The sequence below is a fragment of the Zonotrichia leucophrys genome, chromosome 13 (assembly GCF_028769735.1).
Source record: "Zonotrichia leucophrys gambelii isolate GWCS_2022_RI chromosome 13, RI_Zleu_2.0, whole genome shotgun sequence".
NCBI classification, from domain to species: domain Eukaryota; kingdom Metazoa; phylum Chordata; class Aves; order Passeriformes; family Passerellidae; genus Zonotrichia; species Zonotrichia leucophrys.
This window is the reverse complement of record NC_088183.1, coordinates 10,142,260-10,165,221: the sequence shown is the minus strand read 5'-3', so window position 1 is coordinate 10,165,221 and position 22,962 is coordinate 10,142,260. Positions and strand designations below refer to the sequence as shown.

General features: G+C 40.3%; 1 protein-coding gene across 4 annotated transcripts in view; it reads right to left on the bottom strand.

Annotated features, from left to right (window-relative positions):
* Positions 1–22,962, bottom strand: part of FSTL4 (follistatin like 4) — a 207,076-nt gene that overhangs the window by 13,908 nt on the left and 170,206 nt on the right. For 2 of the 4 annotated variants that reach the window (XM_064724985.1, XM_064724986.1), the window contains exons 8-11: positions 13,808–13,928; positions 7,307–7,468; positions 6,113–6,247; positions 4,600–4,626 (exon numbers count right to left, since the gene is read on the bottom strand). In XM_064724985.1, the coding sequence (XP_064581055.1) occupies positions 4,600–4,626; positions 6,113–6,247; positions 7,307–7,468; positions 13,808–13,928 (445 nt within the window). The remainder of the gene's footprint in view (positions 1–4,599; positions 4,627–6,112; positions 6,248–7,306; positions 7,469–13,807; positions 13,929–22,962) is intronic. The other 2 variants (XM_064724987.1, XM_064724988.1) reach the window with 1 other exon arrangement.

Genomic DNA, 22,962 nt, shown 5'->3' with positions numbered 1-22,962 from the left:
TGAAATCTTGCAAACTGTAATTCACAAATGTGGAGTAGTTCAGCATTGCATTAGCACTCATTTATCCAACCAGGGCATTCCAGGAGATTTGGAAAACTGGCTGATTGTCATTGCTTTGCCATTAGGAGATTGTCTTTTATCACTTCTGTCATGCTACATGGAATTGCAGTGACAAGATCTTTAAGAAATGTTCAGGATCCTTTCAAACCCTCTAGTTTCAAAGATCCAATCATTCCATTTTTTCACACCACCACCAGTAAGTGTTTGCAATGACCACTGTCACTCCTAGCAGTGTTGATAGCGTACTTTATCTGCCAACAATATGGTGATGCTATAATTTGTATCTTCTAATTAATTCCTTTTTTCCCATGGAGAAATAAAGTCCCCAATCTATGGCTCTGAACAGTGCTCAGTGCTAAAAATTCCCTTTGCTGGTCCTGTGGTGGCAGCTCTAAGTACTGCTCACAGAGACAGTGTTTCTCACATTTCTTAACTGTCTGCAAGATTGAGATCTAAATCATCACAGGAAATCTGACAGTAAAAATAGGGATAATTTTGACAAATGCATTTTTGGAAAATGTTGTAAAACACATTGTATTTAGTAAGGCTAGAAGGGTGTTTTTGTTGCTAAGCCCCTTTCTTTTGATGCCAAATAAGTAATTTCAGAGAACAATGTGTCAGCATGTGGTGTTTGCTGTACTGACATGGTTCAGGTTGAGTCTCTGAACCACAGCACAGAAATCCCCCAGTTAGGGCTCAGGTGGGTACAAGAGCTGTGATCCTCAAATGTGATTGCACAAGGCAGGATCATGCATGTAGGGAAAAAAGCTCCATTGAGAGTTATTTCATTGACTAAGGGTTATTTCTCCCCAAGTATATTGGTAATACATTTCATGCAGGCACTTTGGGCCAAAACCTGCGCTCCCAGCATTCACACATCTCCCACCTGCTTTAGTGGGGTTTGATGAACACTCAGAGGGCAGAATTTGATCCTGGCCTGGAATGAGTGCTGACATTTCATGGGTAAAGGATTTTAATCCTCAGAAGTGAAAACAGGCAGGCAATCAATTATGACTATTGTGAGAATGCTTATTATTATTTTCATGCACAAGAGCAGTGTGATTTTGTCTGATGATCCTATTACAATGAGGGTGTATTTAAGAAGACCATAATTACCCACAAAAATACTTTGATTAAAAATTTTACCCCAATAGGTTTAGAGCCAGAGACTTGGCAAGTTCTACTACTTATTTTACAGTAAAATGAGTCCAAGTTTTGTGCAGACTGATTAAAATATACTACAAATTCCTGAGAGCATTCAGTTACTCTCTTTTTAAAAAAGTTTGTCAGTTAAAATTAAACCACTTTTTTTTCCTCACAGATTGGTCTTCATATGGATATTTAGACCAAACAGGATTTTACTAGACAAACTAGGTGTTTTATCATGACTTATGAAACATTTGCCAAATCTTGGTTGGGGTACATCCTAAACAATCTCAAGGTCATCAGTAGAACAGACTCAATTTTTTATTATACTGATGCAACTCCTGGGTGCAGGGAACTGGGAATTGTTTCAGTACAGAGGTGGGCAATGAAGTATTTTGTGTTTTTTATAGTAGTGAGGCAGGTACTAAATTGGGAACTCAGGGACTAATGAGGAGTTTTGAAAATTTTTTTCCTTTTGAATTGAGGTCATTTCAGGTTAGATGACACAACTAGTTCAAAACTTAAAGGCATTATGAAAGGTAAAATACTTCACCTATATAGCAAAATATCTCTAATATAAAAAAAAAAAAACCAAAACCAAAACATTAAGAATGGGGAGGGCTTTCTAAACATAACAGTTCTTATTTGATCCACTCCAGATGAAGTTGGCTCTAACAAAAAAACATGGGGAGGACACCTGATATCAACAAGAACTTATTTGAGAAATACAGTGTCTCCATCAGTGTACATTTATACATCCCTCCTTTGAGATCAAAGGGCAAATTTTTCACCACAGAATACTCTCCTCTGATCTTATACTCAAATAGTTTTCCTCAACTTAATTTAAATACTTGGAAATATTTTAGAACTTACATTTGGTAATGAAAAGGCTTTCAGCTTTTTAAGTGCATACACTCACATAACTGCTGATTGCCTGCTGGCACAAAATGCCCCTTTTCTCCAGGTATTACGTAAGCAATGCTCACTACAGAAATGAACACTGTCATGAAAAAAAAAAATCTCTGCTTTGCATTTGGGCTACTCATGGTTTTCTCTGGACAAAATTAAAAACTATTTGTACATTGAGTAAATACTGCATGTGCTCCAGCCCCAGGTTTAACTGGCTGGTTGCCCTATGTGCATTCATTTCTTAGGGCATTGCTTGTGCATGGTCTGAAAGGTTCTGAGAACAAACTGACAGACTGACTTTTAAAATGACCAAATACTTGTGTAAAAAGTTTGACTTTCAAAAGTTGTTCTACACCATATTTTGTTTAGGCATTTTCCCAAGGTTTTAATTACTCCAGACCTTGTGGGGATGAGTTAGTGATCATTTTAAAGGAGCTCAAACCTACCAATGCATCTGTTAATATTGCTACTTGCACATAGTAAGGAATTGACCGAATATATTAAAATATAAAACCAAAAATGCAATTCCTGTCTTCCATTTATCTCTGTGCCAAGATTTCACAAGCTGAAGTATATTCTAGAATGAATGTGCCCATCACATACTACAGAACAACACAAGCAGGGTAATAAATCTGCTTTACAGGTGCTGAATTGTTTAGGAACATCAATAGCAGACCTGCTTTACTGGCCATGGTTTGCCTCAACATTGTTCATACTTTCGTTTAAAATGTGCAAGGTTGATAAGCAGTAAGTCCATCTCTTTAGCAAAATTATAATAAGACTTTCTGTAACCAACTTCTCAGCTGTTCTTTAAATATTCCTCTGCTTCTACATCTGGTAGGATTATCCAACTACTTTCTTTAAAAAGGAGCATAAGGAGCACTTTATATAAACAGCCATGGAGCATCGTGCAGGTGATGCTGCACTGATGAGATGCATTAGAGATTTCATTTCCAAGCAGAAGGGAAATAGCAGTTCTTAGTGCCCAAAATGCCATTTACAGGAACACCAGCAGTGGTGACTCCTCACAGCCCTGCACCAGCCCTGCAGGTGGGGTGTTCAGAAAGAAGTGCTGGGGAGCTCTCCTAGGTGACTGAGCCACTTCTCTGACCTCAGAGAGCTGCATTTGCCTAGGGTTGGAAGGGACTCCAGAAATAAAACAGTGTATTTGCTGTATGTGTCTGTGGCCAACAGTGGCCACAAAACCTGGTGACCAGGTTTTGTCACCATGCCCTGGCACCCTCCTTCTGCCCCCAAATCCTTTGTGCCAAGCCCAAGCTACCCAGAACCTTCCTGCTGAGGCTGGAAGCCCAGCTGTTGTTTAGAGGCACTACTGACAAAGGGGCTTTGCCCCCTCCAAAAGCAGAGTGAGCCTGAAGCCCTTCTTGGAGCAGCAGGGTGAGGGAGTTTGGGGGTTTGCAGGGGGAGCAGTGTGAGGGAGTTTGAGGGGTTTGCAGGGGGACATGGCTGAGAGCAGTTTGCCACTGCACAGCAACCCTTCCCACTCAGCTTGAGGGACACCAAGGTCTCAGCTGCCTCACAAGGAGCTGGCAGATGTGAGAACTGGTTTACATCTGCACCTGAACCTCAGAACCTTCCTCCAGGGAGTGGTGTCCTGCCCACAGCCCTCCAGGAGCCCAGGGTCACAGGGTCCCCTTGCACAGCTGGGCTACTCACCTACAGAGCCAGATGGACAACCTGTGTGAGAGCCCCTTGGGCTCTGCATGATGCTTCTTACTGGTATTTTGGAAATTATGACAGCACATGCATGTACAAAATAAGGTGATTTTAAGGCCCTCCATGATATCCTTGAGTCAATTAGCTGCTCAGGATGGGTTTTTGTTTTACTTTGGCTTCCAAGATACACAGTTGACGACCTTGTGAAGGGCACACTGTAAGTTTGATCAAACCAGAGCTCTTAACTGCCAATTAAAACAAGGGGAAATGGGGCAACCTTTACCCTGCATTGATTCAAAGGATAGAGGGAAGAAAACCTGTTGTGGTTTGGATTTTTGTTTTGCCTAACAGTCAAGAACACAATTTCTGTTGCTCACCTAGAAAACATCAATACATGCTATTGAAAAGAAAGAACTTGAATTGCTTGCTTAAAAATGCAGCATATTGAATTTATGCCTTACTTGTTCAATTATGGTAATTTGAGAGCACTTTTGACACTTGTGTGATTGCTAATGCAGCTTGAAAATCTCAGGCTACTCACATTTCTGGCATTATATATAAAATTCATATTTTTATATATTTTATGGTCATCTATTATTTTATAGTGGGAAAATGCAAGAAGTTATAGGTGCAAGAGTGACATCTCTTATTTGAATAATTTAGCTTTTAAAAGTCTGGTCTGTACTTAATCTGGTGACTGTGAAAGTTGATAGGGTTAGTGGCAAGTCAGTGGAGAATGGCCCATCATGGAATTATTAAAGCAGACAAGCACATTATCACTACAACAAAAGAACTTTACTGCAGTACCTTCCTCTCGCCACAGTATGTTTGCAACTGCAGCATCAGAATATTGGGAAAGCCAGAAAATAATCAGGAAAAGAAAAAAAACAACAAAACAATGTCAAAACTTTCATTGTATCAAGTAATTGAATAAATACTCATGTTTACATGAACTGTTCAATTGGTGAAAATTTTGTAACATTCATTCAAATAAAATACCAGGAAAGACAGAGAGTTCTAAACACATTTGCTCCTTCTAGAGACAATTAAGAAACTTTGACATGGGAAAAATCCTTCCTGAAATGAAGACAGCTGTGCAAAGATCAATGACCTACTAAAGAGGAGCTGTTACCTTCAAATGCAGCTGCAGGTATGGCACAGCCTGTGGTTTTCTGTGCAGGTTCAATGAGGAAACACAAGGTGGAATTACAGAATCATTAAGGTCGGAAAAAACCTCTAAGATCATCAAGTCCAACCATTAACCCATCTCTGCCAGGTCCAGCAGCATCTTTCAGAAGAAGCCTGAGGCTGGCAGCCACAGCAGCTCCAGCAGCTGCACCCTGGGCTGTGGTGTCTCTTGGAACTTCAGGCAACTGCATTCTTTCAGGATTCACACAAGCTTTTAAAGTACACCTGCGTTTGAATTTCTGTTCCAGATAGATCCAATTATTTCTCAACATACTGTAATTTCCCTTACTCAAGTATTCAAGGGAAAATGACCAGTATTAACAAGAGTATATAAATCTAGTTAATAAGGAATAGGATATCTTTTCCAAAGATTTTCCTTGAAAGCTCATATTTATGGGTAACTTTGTTTCAATTCTTGCTCTATATTAGCAGCCAGAAAAGCAGTAAAAATCCCATTTGCACCTAGACTTTTAGTATCACCATAAACCCAGGTAATCTCCCAGGCATTCAAGAAAGCAGAACTGGGAAAGATCAGGCCTCTGGGAGCTTTTCTATGGGACAACTAATCACCTCCTTCAGCAATTCTATTTTGGGGTCAGTGTGGTCAAGACAACGCGGCTGCACTCCTATGGGAGATGTGGGAGGAGCAGCTGGGAGGCTATTTGTCTTTGAGGTGGAAGATGATTTCACACTGAGGGAAACCTATTTTGCCAGTCAGTGATGTAAAAACAGGTAAAATAATTTAATCATGACATTTTTCAGATATCTAAATATTCAAGAATTTTGACTGGTAACTGGCTTCAAAAGAAGCCTTATACAGAAATCAATGAGATTTATAGAATGTGACAAAATATTACATCTTGGATTCCCTGATATCTGAAACTATTGCCAATTTGTTACTCCAATAAAGCTGTTACCCATCACACAACCAGTATAATTCTGGCACATCTTCCTGGACATGATTTTACCTTCTCTGAATGATTCCTACCCCCAAAAAGTGTCCAATCCTCTGATCAAAGTGTCATTACCTGCATGCAATAGCCTGAACTAAATTACATTAAATTAACTTACATGTATGCCATCACATTCCAACACTATTTAAAGAAAGAAATACATGGAAAATTGAGCTTACGGGTCTTTCTCGCTGAGTCTTCGATGAAAAGGGAAGAAATGTCCTCGTCCACTCCCACCTCATTTTTGGCAATGCAGGTGTAGGCACCAGTGTCTTCATAGCGAACACTGCTGATGTGGAGTTCACTTCCATTTGCTGTAAGAGAGACACTCATGGACAGTGCTCCTCACTGCTGCTAATTGCTGTCCCTGCCTTAATTGCCCTCCATCACCACAACCCCCCAGTGAAGGCTCAACAGGGTGGTTCCACCCCACTGTGTTTCCTCCTGTGCAACTAGAGGCTTTTGGGGATTCTCATGGGAGCTGGTGTCTTGCTCCTTTCCATCAGCACATACACCCTCCACACCAGAAAAGAACAAAGAACAATCTCAAGTCAAACTATAAATTTCCTCTAAAGAACAATCTCAAGTCAAACTATAAATTTCCTCTAATTTATTTCTTCTTTTTGTTAGAAAAGTGTTTTGGCTTTAGTAGAGAAAAATTAATTTTGGTTTTGCAGACTGTTTTTCGTCAGATCACAAAAAAACTTTGGTTTAAAGGGGTCTCTACAGTTTCTCCTACCATTTTTCTTTCTGCAGTGGGACCAATGGCTGAAACCTTTGGAACATGTTGAGATATTGTATGTGCCATGCAGCAATATCAGTGCTACCAACACAGGCTGAAGGGCACAATCTACCAAAGCCAGACTGGGGCATGTGTTGAGGATGGGGTTATAATTTTTACACAGAAAATTGCAAATTAATGTTTTTTCCTTTTGCTATGCCTGTTGCATCCTCATTTGAATGGGGACCTAGAGGAGTTAAAAGCCCAATTCCTTCAGCAGGGCTGAGTGGGAGAATGACTCTCAGCTGACTTGCATCCAGTGTGGGCTTAGACGTGAACAAATAATTTAACGAATTTCTCTTCAAATAATTTAATGCATTTCTTTTCTCCTGTGCTGTACACAAGAAGCAAGGCAGTGAAGAAACAGGCAGGCTGTCTTTGAACAGAATGCAATTACCACTTACATCAATCAATAGTGTATTTCCCAGGAAATTCACAGGAGAAAGAGATAAAAAGAAAGAACAGGGGTTTTATAACACGATTTCCAACAACTGTGGCTTAGCAAAGTACAAGAACTTCTGGTTTAAAGTGCAAAATAATCCTCCTTAATCCCTGCCTACAATACTTTAATTAATCAGAATTCTGTTCTTACCGAGGAGCGATAGCTGTTTGGATAGTTTTGGCATGATATCAATGCCGTTCTTCAGCCAGGTAATGCGGGGATTAGGGATCCCTTCGGCGTGACATTTCAGGCTGGCTGAAACACCCGGCTCCTGCGCCTGCGTCTCGGGGTACACGCGGATCACCGGAGGCACTGCGGGGGCAAGGAATGGGGAACTGAGAATTGGGGACTTGAGACTGGGGAATTGGGGACTTGAGACTGGGGAACTGGGGACTTGAGGAATTGGGGAACTGGGGACTGGACTTGAGGAATTGGGGACTTGAGGAATTGAGGACTTGAGGAACTGGGGATTTGAGGAATTGGGGACTTGAGGAAATGAAGACTTGAGGAACTGGGGGCTTGAGGAATTGGGGAACTGGGCACTTGAGGAATTCGGGATTTGAGGAATTGGGGACTTGAGGAATTGAGGACTTGAGGAATTGGGGAACTGGGGATTTGAGGAATTGGAGACTTGAGACTGCGCAGGGGCTGCAGAGCCACTGCTGTCCTGCAGTGTCACGAGGGGCTCTGAGCTGAGAACTAAGCTTGGTCTGGCTGTCAGTGCAAGCTACATGAATGATTTTTCTACAGCTTGACTTTGGGGGCAGAAAATAGAAAATAATGCTTTTCCAAGCACTGGCATGTGAGAGAAGCTGAGGATGCCCCATCCCTGGAAGTGTTGAAGGCCAGGCTGGATGGAGGTTGGAGCAACCTGGTCTAGTGGAAGGTGTCCCTGGCCATGGCAGGGGGTTGGATTGAGATGATTGAGATGGTGTCTAAGATCCCTTCAATCCCAAACCAGTCCGTGATCCTATGATTCTATAACAGAAAAGAGTAAACTAATATACCGATGCAGGGAGGAACCTTGTGATCCAATTCTGCATTTAGACTTTCACTGAGTGACTAACTGAACTTAACAGCTGGATTAAAACCTAACATGGGTACTCACATATTGAAAAATTAAAGCATAAGCTTCAGATATTCACTGAATCCAGGAGGGAATTTGAGTTCTTGCCTATGAAAAATAACTTAATCTTCAGTATTTAATTATCCATCAGGAAGTGGACTGTGTATTCATTACTTCTTATTCTGAACAAATAAAGTGTTTATCAATTACTTCTTTTCACTGAGAGGTTTTTAAAACATGACTTACCTTGTTCACAAAGGCACTCCTGAGCTGTTTAATATACTCCACTGGCAGAACTACTAATTATATTACAATTTCAGAGATGTTCATTGATTTTCAATCATCTTTCCTTCACTGCTCAAACCAACAAGGCTTAATACTACCCATTAACTATTTCTTAACAATTTACTGACTTGCTTTAAAAAAAAAAAATTGCAATACTGCAGCATCAGTGAAAGATACCAGTAAGACTCTTTCATCTTGAGGGAAAAATAAAAGGAAACGTGAGGTTGTCTCATACCATGGCTGATGGTATCTCTATTTCACAATGAAGCAGTCAACTTTTCTATCAGATTGGGAGATTTTGAGATTAATGATGTAGCTGCTGAAAGCTGCACAGTTTTATAAAACCATGGCCAGAGTCCAATGTGGATCTGGCCAGCCTGGATGGGATGCTACTAGTAACATTTTTTGAATGAAATGATTGAGTAAGTGAGGCCCATTGAAGGCCAACATGATTTACTTAGACTCACAGCTGAAGGACAGTGTGCCTCCTACAAATGCAGAGGAAAAAGATTTACAGTATTCAAGGCCTGATTCTCAAATCCTGAAATCAACTGACTTGGCTGAGATCTCACATGGCCACAGGCACCAGAGCAATTTCACTCCAAGCCAAGTGTCTTCTCACCCACCAGCTCTCAGAGACAGAGCCCATCCCAGTCATCACCTATTTAATCTCTCAAAACCACTGTGGGTTGTTATTTCCTTAATATTGTTTGCTTTAGGCTTTCCTGCTCATCTGGGCAGCTGTGTCAGCATTTCCCAGGCTGGCCACAGAATCAGGGCTCTGCAAACAGACTGAAATTTCATCCCTCACATTTTTGCCTCACACCTTGATAGCCTGCACATGAATAATCCACCTATTTTACCTGGATGGCTGCAAACACAACAGATTTATACTGCCAAAGGTAGCTCACAGGTCCTAGACACTGAATCAATGCTCTGCATGAAAATTAACTTAAAATTATAGCAAGGTATCTTTTCAAGAGTGATTAATAAGGAAACTGTTTGTTTTCACCTACAAAGAGTATGTGCTTCACCTCCATTTCTGCTCTCTTTTCCTTTTCCTTCTATTTTTAAACTTTTTATTTCTTCTCCCTTGTCTTACATAATTCACTGCACAGGTAAATTATTTCATGCAAATGCCTTGTGATAACAGCAAACTGCAGAATATATTTTTATTGTCCTTGCTACAAATTAATACATTCCAAGTAAGCACATTAAACTTGCAAAGATTTCAGTTCCAGACTTTGGGATATATGGATTACCTTTTGCTTTTTCCCTTGGTGAATATATATCATTGCTAACCATTACTGTGTCTGCAGCCAAGGGCAATATAAAAATGCCATTATCTTAAGCAAAGTAGGAAGAAAGAGGCATTGAAACAAGCATGAGATTGGGTAGATTGCCTACCACTGCATACTGAGCAGCACCTCACTGGTGAGCAGACCAATTCATTACTACAAAACAGCTCAGGTGATAAAGCACACGATGAGCACAGATGGTGCCACCAAGGCCCAAAGACATCCATTGCTGCTGTAGGAGCTCTATACTCCAGGGTGTAGCAATAATTAACAGATTAATCATTTACTCGAGATGTTTTACATTTATGATTTGAAAGGAGCTTGCAGCATTTTATGTTTTCTCCTGAAAAGCCACATTAATGAAACATCTATGTTTGTAACATCTTCCTTACTGGAAAATTTGTCCTATTGGACCCTTATAATTGGGCTGAGGATCAAATGGCTTTTTTAAAACTATTTCCAAGGAATACAATATTCTGATTTATGCTGATGTTTTCCTGAGTGCAAGGACCAAGGAAAATGATGCCCTACACCCAGCAATCTCCTACACTCAGTAAATCTCTTGATTTACCAAGAGACTTACCAATTTTCATAGTTGATTACTATTTTATGAGATTCTTTATCCTCAGGACCTCTTTTTTCCTTTTGAAAGTGCTAAATTGCTTCCTCCCAACAGTTAGTGTACATTGCACACATTTCCCAAGCAATATCCATACATGGGAGAGAACAAAACTTTCCTGCTGTTCTTGGCTCCTCCTGATCAAAGATACCAGAATGCAAGATGAACTTTTCAGTCTTAAACTGTTTAAACATTGCCTTTCAGCACTATTGGAATAGGAATCCCACAATTTCTTTTCCTCCAAAGATGTTAAGGGCAAGCTGCATAAATACACTGACTTAAATTTTACCAGTAACTGTGAATCCTAAGATTGATGAGCTCAACCAAACCTCTCCCATCAAACAAACTGAATTTCACACGTCCAGATGTAAGCCAGCAGGTTGGGGCATTCACCTGGTGACCTTCATATTTTCTGCCAAAGAGGATTCTCATCTCTGCTTGTCAAAATAAGCATCTGGATCTACCCATGTTATTTGGGATATCCTGAACCATCTGAAATAAAGGGAAACACTGTATAGCATTCAGCAGTTGAGCAGTAGTAGAGCTCCAAATCTCAGAAACATTTAATGTTGTCAAAATTGGGCTGCAAACTTTCTATTTAAGCTTGTATTTCCTTATTGTCTATATTACCTAATCAATGTAAGAATCTAGCCTAATGTTCTAAAAAGAGACAAAGAAAAAAAATAAGCTAAAGAGCATTTAATATGTTGGATAAAAGCAGAGGAAGTGAGCACATGTAACTAGGATCAAATTCTTTTGTGAGATCACTGATGTGTCTCAGAAGGAACAGTAAGACAGGGCCCAGGTGGTCTGGAAAAGGACCAAAGGATGCTGGAAGAATCACTCCAGCTTTGAAAACACTGGATTATCTGAAAAACATTCTAAAAGTTATAACCTGCCTGTAGAGACACAGCAGTCTTGGGAAGGGTGAGGGATAAACCCTTTTACTTGTAGTTGGATCTTCTTTCTCTATTCTCTCCCAAAAGCCAATGGGAGATGTGAAAAGAAAAATTCTGATAATTTTCACAAAATAAAAAGCCCCCAAGTTTTTGATGTTGAAAGTAGATCAGTGCCTCCCTAGAGGAGACAGGCGAGCAGATACACCCAAGTTCTGGCTGATTTGCTTCTGTCACATTCTCTTACCATTCTAGTCCAACACAAGAAAGCAACAAAAACCCTTCCATGCTGAAGATGGAGTTTTTAGTTTGATACAGACAGACAGAGACAAGCCCCAGTGCTGAACAGAGCCCATCAACTACACTTAGAGTCTCAGCATCTTCACTCAATTCAGCTTGGCTCAGTTTCTTCCCTCTACTCCTGTCAAGAGAAATTCCTCAATTTGTCCTTTAAGTTACTAAAACTGAGGTTTCTTTCCCTGTGAAAGGCTCTGCCTTGGGAACCCTCCAATGTATTTGAAGGCAAGCAATGTTCTCCTGCCATCAGGGCTGTCACCCCTGCATCAGCTGCTGGAGGAAACTGTGACACAGGCAGAACAGGAGGGAATAGACTGATGTGGGCAGCCACATCAAGAATTGCAAAACCCCAGCTTTGCAAAGCCTAATGGCTCACAAGGGAATATCAGATGCTGTGAGACAAAGATTTCTAGACCCTGCAGTGTTTTCTAGCAAGCCTGAGTTGATACCAGAATGCAGGGCTTTTTATTCTGTATTTAGTGAATATAGAGCATATTAAAAAGCCCACACAGATAGTGTTTTTTGTATAACAGGATTATTCTTTTGGTAAGAAAGCCCCCATGCAGCTATGGTATGAAACTACCACTTAAAAAGAAAATGTGATCTTTCAATAACAAGTTAAATCTAAGTGGCAAGCGTGAGCATGGAACAGATCACCCCCTCCCCACACTCCATTAAGCTCTCCTCTCATTCTGGTTTAAGTTTCAAAGCCTTTGGGCCTTCTATTCTCAGTGCTGATAAAGTCTACATTGTTGTCTGCCAACTAAACTCCATTCAGGCCTCATAATACATCACATAATAGACATGGGATTAAGTTGTTAGCTGGCTTTTCTTTCAACTGCCATTCATCAAACAAACAGCACTTTGAGGAAGGAAACCTATTTTCTCAGCTGCAGCAAACACGACTTAGTTATCCAGGTTGCTGAGATTTACAGTTTACTTTCTCAAGAAGATGGCAAATTATTATGTAGAGACATTTAGTCAGCTTTCATTCAGATCAGCCAGATACTTTGTGCTCTCCTCCAGGTACTTGTGTGGTGGGGGGAGCACTTACACACGTCCAGAAGACCTGAGCTGAAGTCAAAACAAAACCTCAAAACAAAACCACCATGGCTCCTCTAAAGATGCACAAATATCCCTCTTTACTGTTTCTCCTCTCACTGCTGACCTCTGTGTCACCTTTGTGACCTGCTCTACCAGCTGAAAGCTCTCCTTTGTGCAGGTCAACACACATCTAGAGAAAGGAATACTAGTTTTCCTTATAATATATATACCCTGTAATAAAGTTACTGTATTTTCCTTAAAAATAAATGCTTTCATACCAGAGTACATCCCAGAGTGTACATCCCATTTCACACCAGAGTGTAACCACAATTAGTAATGGTGCCCCTGTCCCGTGTTCTGTAGACACTGCTGAGCACCATCAGCACATGTGAAAAGGGGTTGGAAGCTGGAAAATGCTGTTGCTGCTGGGGAGGTGGATACTCTGAGGGCTGGTCCCTTGATGAAATGCTGGCTTAATCTAATGTAATTTTAAACTACATCCAACTGAGTGAGTTTGAGGTCAGGAGATAGATAGTGAGCACCTGAATATCAGTTCCACCAGGCACAAATGCAGTCCAGGGGATGGAGGTGCACGAGAATGCTGGAATTGTGTGATTCTCTCACCTGTAAAATTATTTGCCCTTATTTTGCAATCCAGTGAGCCAGTGTAAACAGCCCTCAGCAAACCAAGCTCAGTACAACCAAGTAATAACCTGGATATACAGCTGGAAGTTAGCTGCTTTTGGAAACACTGCTGTATTTATTTAAATATCCTGGGCTATTTCATGCAACAGAAACGATTTTCTGGAAAAAGAAATTATCGAGGCTACACTTCTGTTGACAAAAGTAGTAATTACTTTAAGAGATGCTTGGAAAGGCTGCTCTTAACTCTATGAAAATGTCACTGACAGCTTGTTTAACAATGAAGATACCTCCTGAAGCCCAGGTAATTATACACATCCCCCCTTGACACTTTTATTTTTGACTGCCTGTGTGACAGTGTGAGTGAGCAAACCCCAAGCTGCATCTGCTCTCGTGCACAGATAATTTGGGCTGTGGCTTTACACATCTCTGTGTGAATGAGGTTAACACACAACTTTTCTCAGGGAATGTTTTCATGGAATGTCACATATGCCATTTACTAACCATTCACCTGAAGGATGTGGGTCTGATACAGCTCCTCATAGCCGTAGGCATGACAGGTGTAATTGCCCATGTGAATTGTTGTTACCTTGGTGATGTAGAGGGAATCATCTTCTCCAAAATCCTGAATGGAACAAAAGACAGGAAAGGTGCCTTATTATTTAGTAGCAACATTTTAAGCACTACATGAATGGATACTACCTGCACAGAGGTTTTGATAGCAATGCAGCCTGGGGACACAGCTTGAATTTTGAACAGTAGGCTATAAAGTTCATAAATCAACACACAGGGAGAAAATGAGCAGCGATTTAAGAGTAAGGTAAAGTGACTCATCTGAGAATATGAACTTTTGTGCTTTGTTGCTAACAAGGCGCTTTTTGCACATAAAAAAGATGGCCATTTCCAGCTGTTTAATTTATGGGGGAATTTAATATCTACCTGTTAACCTCAGATGCATAAAATGCTAACATTTGGGTGGGTTAAGGTTTCCTTTATCTGTGCTGGTTCTTAGAAAATGCACTGCAGCTTTGAGACCTGATGAAAAAGAACTGAAGCTCTTTGTTACTTATCTCAGACAATATCCTAGGCAGGAGACAAGGAAGAAGACAAAAAGCCTTTTCTCAAACATACCTGTTTAGTTCTGTAACTGCTTAACAAGTATCTTTATTCATCCCCTTCATCTTTCTAGTCCTGCTCTTGTGTTGTTTCAATTTTTGATTACAGATGGGAAGGATTGAGTTATTAGACACATTTTTGGCATTTGATTATGCTGTACAAGCACCCTGCTTAGGAATTTATTTGAATTCATTATTTATTTAATAATTTCAATGTTTATTTACTGAATTATAGCTAAGAGAACCATAGCATTGATGGCTAAATGAAGCAGCTTCTCTTGTTACTCCACCAACCTTCAGACTCTGCATCTTCAGAGTGTTTGTGTTTCTATGCAAACTGTGCAGGATACATTTTGAAACAGCTCATGAGCTGAAAGAAAGATTTTTCTGTAATCATCCTCACGTGTGAAGCATGTCAAATTGAACTCTTTGAGTAATTTAACTACAATATTATGGGAAAATTCAACTTTGAGTCAGGGTGGCACAAACCCAGTACAACAGGGTGAATGCTGGAGAGTGGTTCTGCTTATGTAAACACAAGGATTTGTTTTCAAAGCTCCAAAGTGCAGCTGGAAGCAGCCTGCAGCCCAGGGTGTGCAGGGAAGCCCTTCCAGGAGGTGCTGCCTGCTGCCACCCCGGTGTCTGGGACATGCAGCAGTGAGGAGGTGACAGCTCAGTGCCTGCTCTGCACGGCAGCACCCACCAGGGGGGACAGACTAAACAGGAACATCACTTTGATCTGCTGGCTCAGAGTCCAGAACTTGGGTGCTGATTCCTTTGTGCTGGAGGAAGGGAATCCACACACACACACAAGTTCTGATGCTGCTCCTTCCCTGCTCACCCGTGGTAGCTCCAGCTCTGTGAGGAACCATCCACATCCCCCTGCTGCTGCCAAGCCCTGCCCAGGACCCAGAGATCACAGGCTGGGGCTGTTTGATCAGCACATGGGCTGATTTCTAAACCCAAACCTCCTGGGGCTCCTTACATCTCACATTTGCTGCCTGCTCAGGGTGCATGTGCTTTGCAGTTTGAACCTTCCTTTCCAGACACCACACTTTGAACATTTTTGACGGAAGCTGTGATTGTGCAGCAGACGTGCAATGCCAGCTGGCTCCCTTCAAGAGAAGCACAAAACAGCCCATCTCCTGCAGCATGGATTGATCTGGCACTACTTCTGTCCGCTCAGGAACCTTCTCCAAAATCCTCCGTCTGGCATTAAGAAGCACATTCATGCCCCACCTCTCAGTGGCAGGTCAGCACTGGCAGAGGGGAGAGAATTCTGAGAGCTTGCCTAGTTTTTAGACAGGCAGGTTGAAAGTGAGCACTGAGGAATAAGGAGTTTACTGGCAGGACACAACCCTTCCCAAAGCACAGACCTTCACCTGAGAGGGCACAGACGCACCCACAAGAATAACCTGGTTCTGCTGGTTGTGCTGCTCCCATGGGCAAATGTGTGAACAATTATAAAGAACCAGAGTAAATCCACAGATTATCTGAAATGCATTATCTATAATCAAAAGCATCTAAGATATTATTGTCACCTTGGTCTCAGGCATCTATGCTGTGGGATAAGCTGGTTAAGTTCTCCAATACATTCTTACAAATATCTACTCAAAAATCCCCATTTCAAGCATTTGCCTGTTTTTTGGTCAATTAGATTTTTCCTGATGGAAAGCAAAGATGCATGAGTAACTGCTAATGGAAAATACACCAACTCTGTACAAATGATACTTGCATGAGATACATGAAATTCTTGCACTGGAGGGGACTTAACAACAGTTTTTGTAAGTTGAAAGAAACTAAAATTGAGTTTTGATTAAGAAAAGCAGCATGGCTACTTTAACAGAATAATTTAGTCCAAGGAATTGTGGAAAAACAGGATAATATAATATTCTCTATTTAACTATGCTACTTCCTTTAAAATATCACAGAAAAATATTCTGAATGCTTGGTTTGTGCTCTGTAATTGTCTTTTTAAGGATGATTTGTTTATTTCCAGTGCATACTGGAATTATATTATTATATTATAATTATGTATAATTATATTATATATTATAATCATATTATGCATACATAATAAATGCATTAATATAAGCAAAAAACCCTTGCACAATTAAATAGGTGCAACAATATTGTATTATTAACTTCCTTTCCAAAAGTGTTTTTCCTGAAAAGCAGGGCTTATACTGGTAAAAGCACAGTTTGTGACTTTTAAAATCTATTTTCTGACTTGTGGTGTTTAAAGAAAGTTATCAAAGATGATTTAGGTCAGTACCATATCACCATGTCAGGCATAGAAGGGAAACCCTGTATTAGAACCTGCACTCAAAGAAAATTCATATATAACTACACAATTGTTAGGAATTGAAAGTGTTTAGGAGTGGGAAGGAGAAAGTGATGGTGGCATTAAATGTTTAACACTGAACTTTTTGTTGCTGTAAAAGCAGACTGAATTCTCTAACAAATTAATGACTTTCTGTGTGTTTATTGCAGCTCATGGTTTTCTCCCCGTGTTTCCCTGTGGATATAGTTAGCACATTAGGATTGCACTGTTTCATTTTATATCTATGGATGCATTCTTATGCACAAGCACTTTCTTTGTGTATTTCATAAGGGTGTATTTGGAAGTGCTGTAAAAACCCAAGCCCTGGAGCATTAAGAAATGATGAGTCTTTGATTCCTTAATAGCCTCTAACTCCACATTGTGCAGCCAGGAGTGCTGTGCTGCAGCTGGAAGCTGTGGGATGTGTTTGGGATGTGCCCTGTATCCCCCTCCGTGCTCCAGTGCCCCTGGGAGCTCTGGGAGCTGCTCACAGCCCCTGCCCTGTGCTAACGGGGTGTGAGTGAGCACTGACAGCTGCTGAGCTGCTGCTCTGTGTGCCTGGCACGTGGATGGGGTGGGCAGAGGGAATGGGAATAATTCACCATGGGAAAAAGCAGAGGAAATAATTTCACATGTTTTGACTCAGTTCAGATGGCTTTTGCTTGTTAAGCCAGTTCTCCAAGTCACCACAAGCCTGAAAGCAGACAGAGCAGAACAAAAACATCTATAAAACTGATGCAACATAATTCTTCTCTCCCCAAATCTATCCCAGCTTTAAACAGTATTATCAGGCTATCAGGGAGGCTCAGCAATTGCTGCACACCCCAGGGAGTTGTTATGCCCTACTTGACCCCAGTAATGCCCCACAGTGAACTGAAAAGACATTTAAATGTATGATCCCAAGAAGAACAGGTAAACAGTAGAAAGGCAAAACCGGAAAGCTCTGAGATATACTTTGGTTTTCCTCATTTACCTGGAAGGTGAATCATCATGGAATCATGGAAAGGTTTTGGTTGGAAGGGACCTGTAAGCTTGTATAGTCCAACCCTCCCTGCCACCTTTCACCAGACCAGGTTGCTCCAAGCCCTGTCCAACCTTGAACCCTTCCTGGGATGGGGTGTCTCTGGAATGGATGTGGATGCTCAGGGATGAGGCGTCTCACCATTTTCTTGTGAAGAGGAAGTAGGAGAAATGATGAAACTGGAGGGAGTACCCATCTAACCCCACAGAATCATCAGCCCTAAATCAAAGCAGCCAGATAAGGGCAGGGTGTTCTCACCTCTACCTTATGAATTTCATTATAAAGTAATTTTTCAAATAAAAATAATTCAGAAAGCTATGCTTATAATTTCTCATAATTGATAAAGACAACTAGTGGCAGCTGATAAATTGACTTCTCTAGCAGTTTGCATCACCATCTTTCTCCCTTTTTCAAATAAAAAGTTCTCTGTCCTTCATGAACTCTTTTCATGTCTTGCATTTACCCTTCAACCAAATGTTTGATTACATGACCTCAGAATATGTTTTATCTTTTCAAGATGTAAAAAAATGCATCACCCTGCATTTTACATTGATAACAGCTTGGTAATCTATAAAATATATTAAAAAAAAAGTTGCTCTAAATAAAAAATAACAAAGCAGATCCTAGAAAATGGATATAATTTTTTTTTTGGTACAGTATTGCCTTTCCTCTCCATCACTACTGATTACCCAAGGCATTGGTCTTTCCAAACACAAGATTTTTCATATTTATTTATCCCATTCCCATTCTAATGCATTCCCTGGTCATGCACCCTGCTGCAGTTCAGGGACACCGTGCTCAGAGATGTGTAAAACATTGCATATTACTTGTAAATCTCGTTCACATTCTGTCTCAAGTGAATTCCAGCCTGTGATTGTAACAGCACAAATCTCCTGCTCTGACACTCAGGAAGGAGCTGGCAGAGAGGAGCCACATTAACCCTGGATGCTGAGCTGGCTGTGGTGCCACAGAGTGCAGGGCACTGCCACCCACCTTTGGCCTGTTAACATGCTAACATGCCTTAGGGTTGTTCCAACATTTTAAGCCCTTTAAATTTTTTGTCAAAGTTTCCTGGTTTTCAGGAAGTTTGAAGAGGAGTGAGCATAGATGCTTGTTATTTTTTTGGTTAATTTCCAGTTGCTTGAGAAAAAAACCCTAAACTTGACATCAAACCGTAAACAGGAAGAAGAAACAGGAAAGTCAATCCCACTGACATGAAGGCAGAGATTCCCCACATCCCCAGCTCTCAGGGAGGGCACACTGGCACCAGGCACCCCCCAGTATAGCACTATGGGTTACACTCTCCCTTGCTCGAGCCCTTTAGACCCACACAGTGATTTAAATCCATCCAAGTTAGATGCTGAATGCTCCTAATAAATACTGGCCAGGAGGGAAGCCCTAAAGACAACCAATACCCTCTCACCACGATGGTTTAAAGTGTTCATAGCAGAAATAATGGCAGAGGGAATGAAGTTCCCTGTGTGGTTCCTCTCTCAGGAGATTTGCTTTCCTAATACTATTATTACTCCTACTACTAATAAAAATTCACTTCATTTTAACCCCTTGCATTCCAGCCCAAGGAAGCTGGAGACCTCAATGTGGTTTCAGTGCCTACTGACAAAACCAGTCCTGGCAAAGAGACTTGCTGGTGCCACCAATTTTCCACCAAAACCCCAGAATGGTTTGGGCTGGAAGGGACCTTAAAGCTCATCTTGCCCAATCCCTGCCATGGGCAGGGACACTTTCCACTATCCCAGGCTGCTCCAAGCCCCATCCAACCTGGCCCTGAACACTTCCAGATGAAGAAAAACACCATCCTGATCTCAGAATCACCAGCAAAACAACCAGTTTAACTAGTTCACACTAAAAAAGCTTGCCTGATCCTCAGTGTCCTAGAAATCTCTCTCTGATAATGTTTACAGGATTTTAAAACAAAATGTACCCAAGCATTTAATGAGATCATTATTATGCAAAATCTACAACAATGGCTATCACTTTGGAAATGATTTCTCCTTACTAATGAAATGCCTCTGATCTTTTTTACAATAGATTTATGAGTGATTCATATAAAAATGATAAAAACTAAATTAATCATGGGTCCTTAAATCACTTTCTTTGATGCTTTTAATAATTCATTTCTAGAGACAAGCTGAAAACTTATGCTTCATTAATATTATTTGTTCTTGGTTTTACACATCACTTTAGTCATTTACATGGAGAGAAATTCAGCCTTAAGCAAATGCTAGAATACTGTTGCAAACATAGCCTGATGGGGCATTAATTTATCTTTTCTTGTTTTTCTGCTCAAAAAATTTAACACAACATGCTGCTGAATCAAAAATTTTTTGCCTTGAAAATATGGACATGAATTTCTTAGATAGTTCTGTAATTATAATATAACAAAAAAATGGGTATGTTTTACATCCTGAGAAACTCAGAGAAAACACTACAAGAAAAATGAATAGTAGGTACATTCCTCTAAAAATGCAAGTGGATATAATTTCTGTAATCTTCATTATGACAAAATGTGAGACTATATATTTAGAATATACGGTCAGTAGTAATTTTGCACTTAACCTCTATTTTAGAGCCTGTAAATACATTAAGAAACTATAAGCAATTTTGTAAACTTTGATTTGAAAGAGAAAAAATTTGGTTGTAAATATCCAACTTTGTGTAACTTGCTCCCATCACTGCACCACTGCAGTATCTAGGATGGCCCAGGGTTTGATCATTTTAATGGCCCTAATTCTATTAGAAGGGAATTAATGGGGTTATTCACACATGAGCTTTTTATTATTTAACAGTGAATCTGCATGAAAAGAATCAACATGAATACATTGTCTTCATACAGACTATTTTAATGAGAAAACTAATCCCAGTGACTTGCACCTTAAAGGTTGGCTGTTTGCTTTGGGTTTCAAATATTATACCTGGAAAGGGGACATTTTCATGAGCATGCATGAAATGTGTCTCAAGACAGGTGGGCACAGCTCCTGTAAGGGCCATGGGATGCACATGGAGGTGATTTCCCAGGGGATGGGGAAATCCAGCAGTCAGGGCTGTGGTCTGGAGCTCTGGGCTTGTCCCTGGGTGGGATGTTTGGTGACAGCAAGGCTGTGCTGTCCTACCTGACACAGCAGAAATTAAGAACTCTGTATTTACACAATTTATATTGTGTAAATATAAATATATGAATTCTATTTTTGAACTAATGACCCAATGCCAGTGTGAGTTAAAGTGTACAGATAAAACTGAAATGAGTAATTAAAGACACTAATGAGTTTAGGCTATAGCTACCTGCACTACACTTGTAATTCACCAAATTCTTATCTACCTCTTCACCATATTTGTTTTCTTATGGTAATCTTCTCTTTCACCATGCTTCTGAAGGAGCAACTTATATTTATAAATTATATCAACTTGCACATGTTTCTCTGGAGATAATGCCAAATCATGTGAAACAATACCCTATAAATACTATATGCATTTGACTCCATGAGGAGTTTATTTTATTTTCAAATTGAGGAATGCTTTCATAATCATATACTTGAGAAAACATATCACTTGTTCCTAGGAGGCAAAAGTATATTATTTTGAATGATTACACATTTTAACCACTTCACTTTTGTAGTCAGAAATCAATTTATAGCTATAACAAATTTATCAGTTTCAGCTACATTATAGTTATTTTCTGCATGAGAAAAGTTGATGTGACTTTATTAAAGTGGAACTGCAAAGGGACTTCTAATGGATAAATAATATGGATGGGTAATTTATGGAGAAATAATATTTTTATGCTAAAAGCAATCTTAAATGTTTGCAAGAGAAACTGTTTAATTACATGTACCATTAGGATGCCTCTTTTGCAATAGCTATGTGACAACTCATTAACAGAGCTCCCATAGACAGGACATGACAAATTGTTACTAGTTGCTTATGAAAGCTTCTGATTAAGAGAGCAATGAAAAATAATAAATATTTTGTTGCCAATCAAGATATCACATAAAAGTGATTTAACTAATGCAGTTAAACAACGAGGCTTTATAGTTATTCTCAATCTTTCAGTTCAGTGCAAATTTAGGCTTATCTAGGTTTTTGTTGACTATCTCAGTCCCTCCCAGTATTACCCTGAAATGCAGGTCACCTTCTCAGATCACATTTGTCATGAATCTGGAGAGAATAAAGCAACAAGGGACACTTCAGCAAAGCCTTTCCTCTGATGCTTTTACACCTGGCTTGGCAGGATTCTGTTTTTTCAGACTTGAGCTTCTAATTTCATTTGATTTCTTGAATTAGCATTTAGAAGAGAAAGAGTTTAATTGAAATATAATACCAGGACTTTTCCAAGTGTGTGACTATCCTGTAGGTCTGTATGTGATTAGCAATGTGCCAAGAGCAGGGAGGATTTTCTTGAAGTTAAAAAGGTACAATTAATCTCCTGTTGCACTTCCAATTAGCCAAATTGCCAACCTTATTGTGAAAAGCAGAAATGCAATTGAGTTTCTGCTTGAGGCGTACTAAAGGAAAACTGGAGTAATTTAATTAACTACCTTCAAGTACATTAAGAAGCACACTACTTTCTGCTGTCAGGGCCTTTAAATGGATTATTGTTTAATGTGAGTTTGTGTACCCACGTAAGGCTGAAGCTTTGAACTGTCTGCTGCCACCCCCTGACCTGAGCTGTTTGGTGTTTAGGAAAAGACCAAGATGAATGGAGGGATGGAGCCTCTCTGCTATAAGGGAAGGCTGAGAGAATTGGGATTCTTCAGCCTGGAAAATAGAAGGATTAAGGGTGACCTAATTGTATCCTTCCAGTACCTGAAGGGAACCTACAAGAAAAGTGGAGAGGGACTTTTAAACAAGGGCATGTAGTGACAGGAGAATGGGGCATGGATTAAAAGAGAGTAGGATTAGATTAGATATTAGGAAAAAATCCTACCTGTGAGGGTGGTGAAGCACTGACACATTTCCCATAAAAGCTGCAGATACCCCATTCCTGGAAGTGTCCAAGGCCAGGATGGATGATGATTTTGGAGCCTGGTCTAGAGGAAAGTGTCTCTGCCCATGGCAAGGGGGTTGGGACGAGATGATTTTTAAAGTCCCTTCTAACCCAAATCATTCTGCGGTCTATGATAAATAAAAGGCTGCATTCAGCAGCTGAAGGACCATCCCTGCTGCCACCAAGTGCTTCAGACAT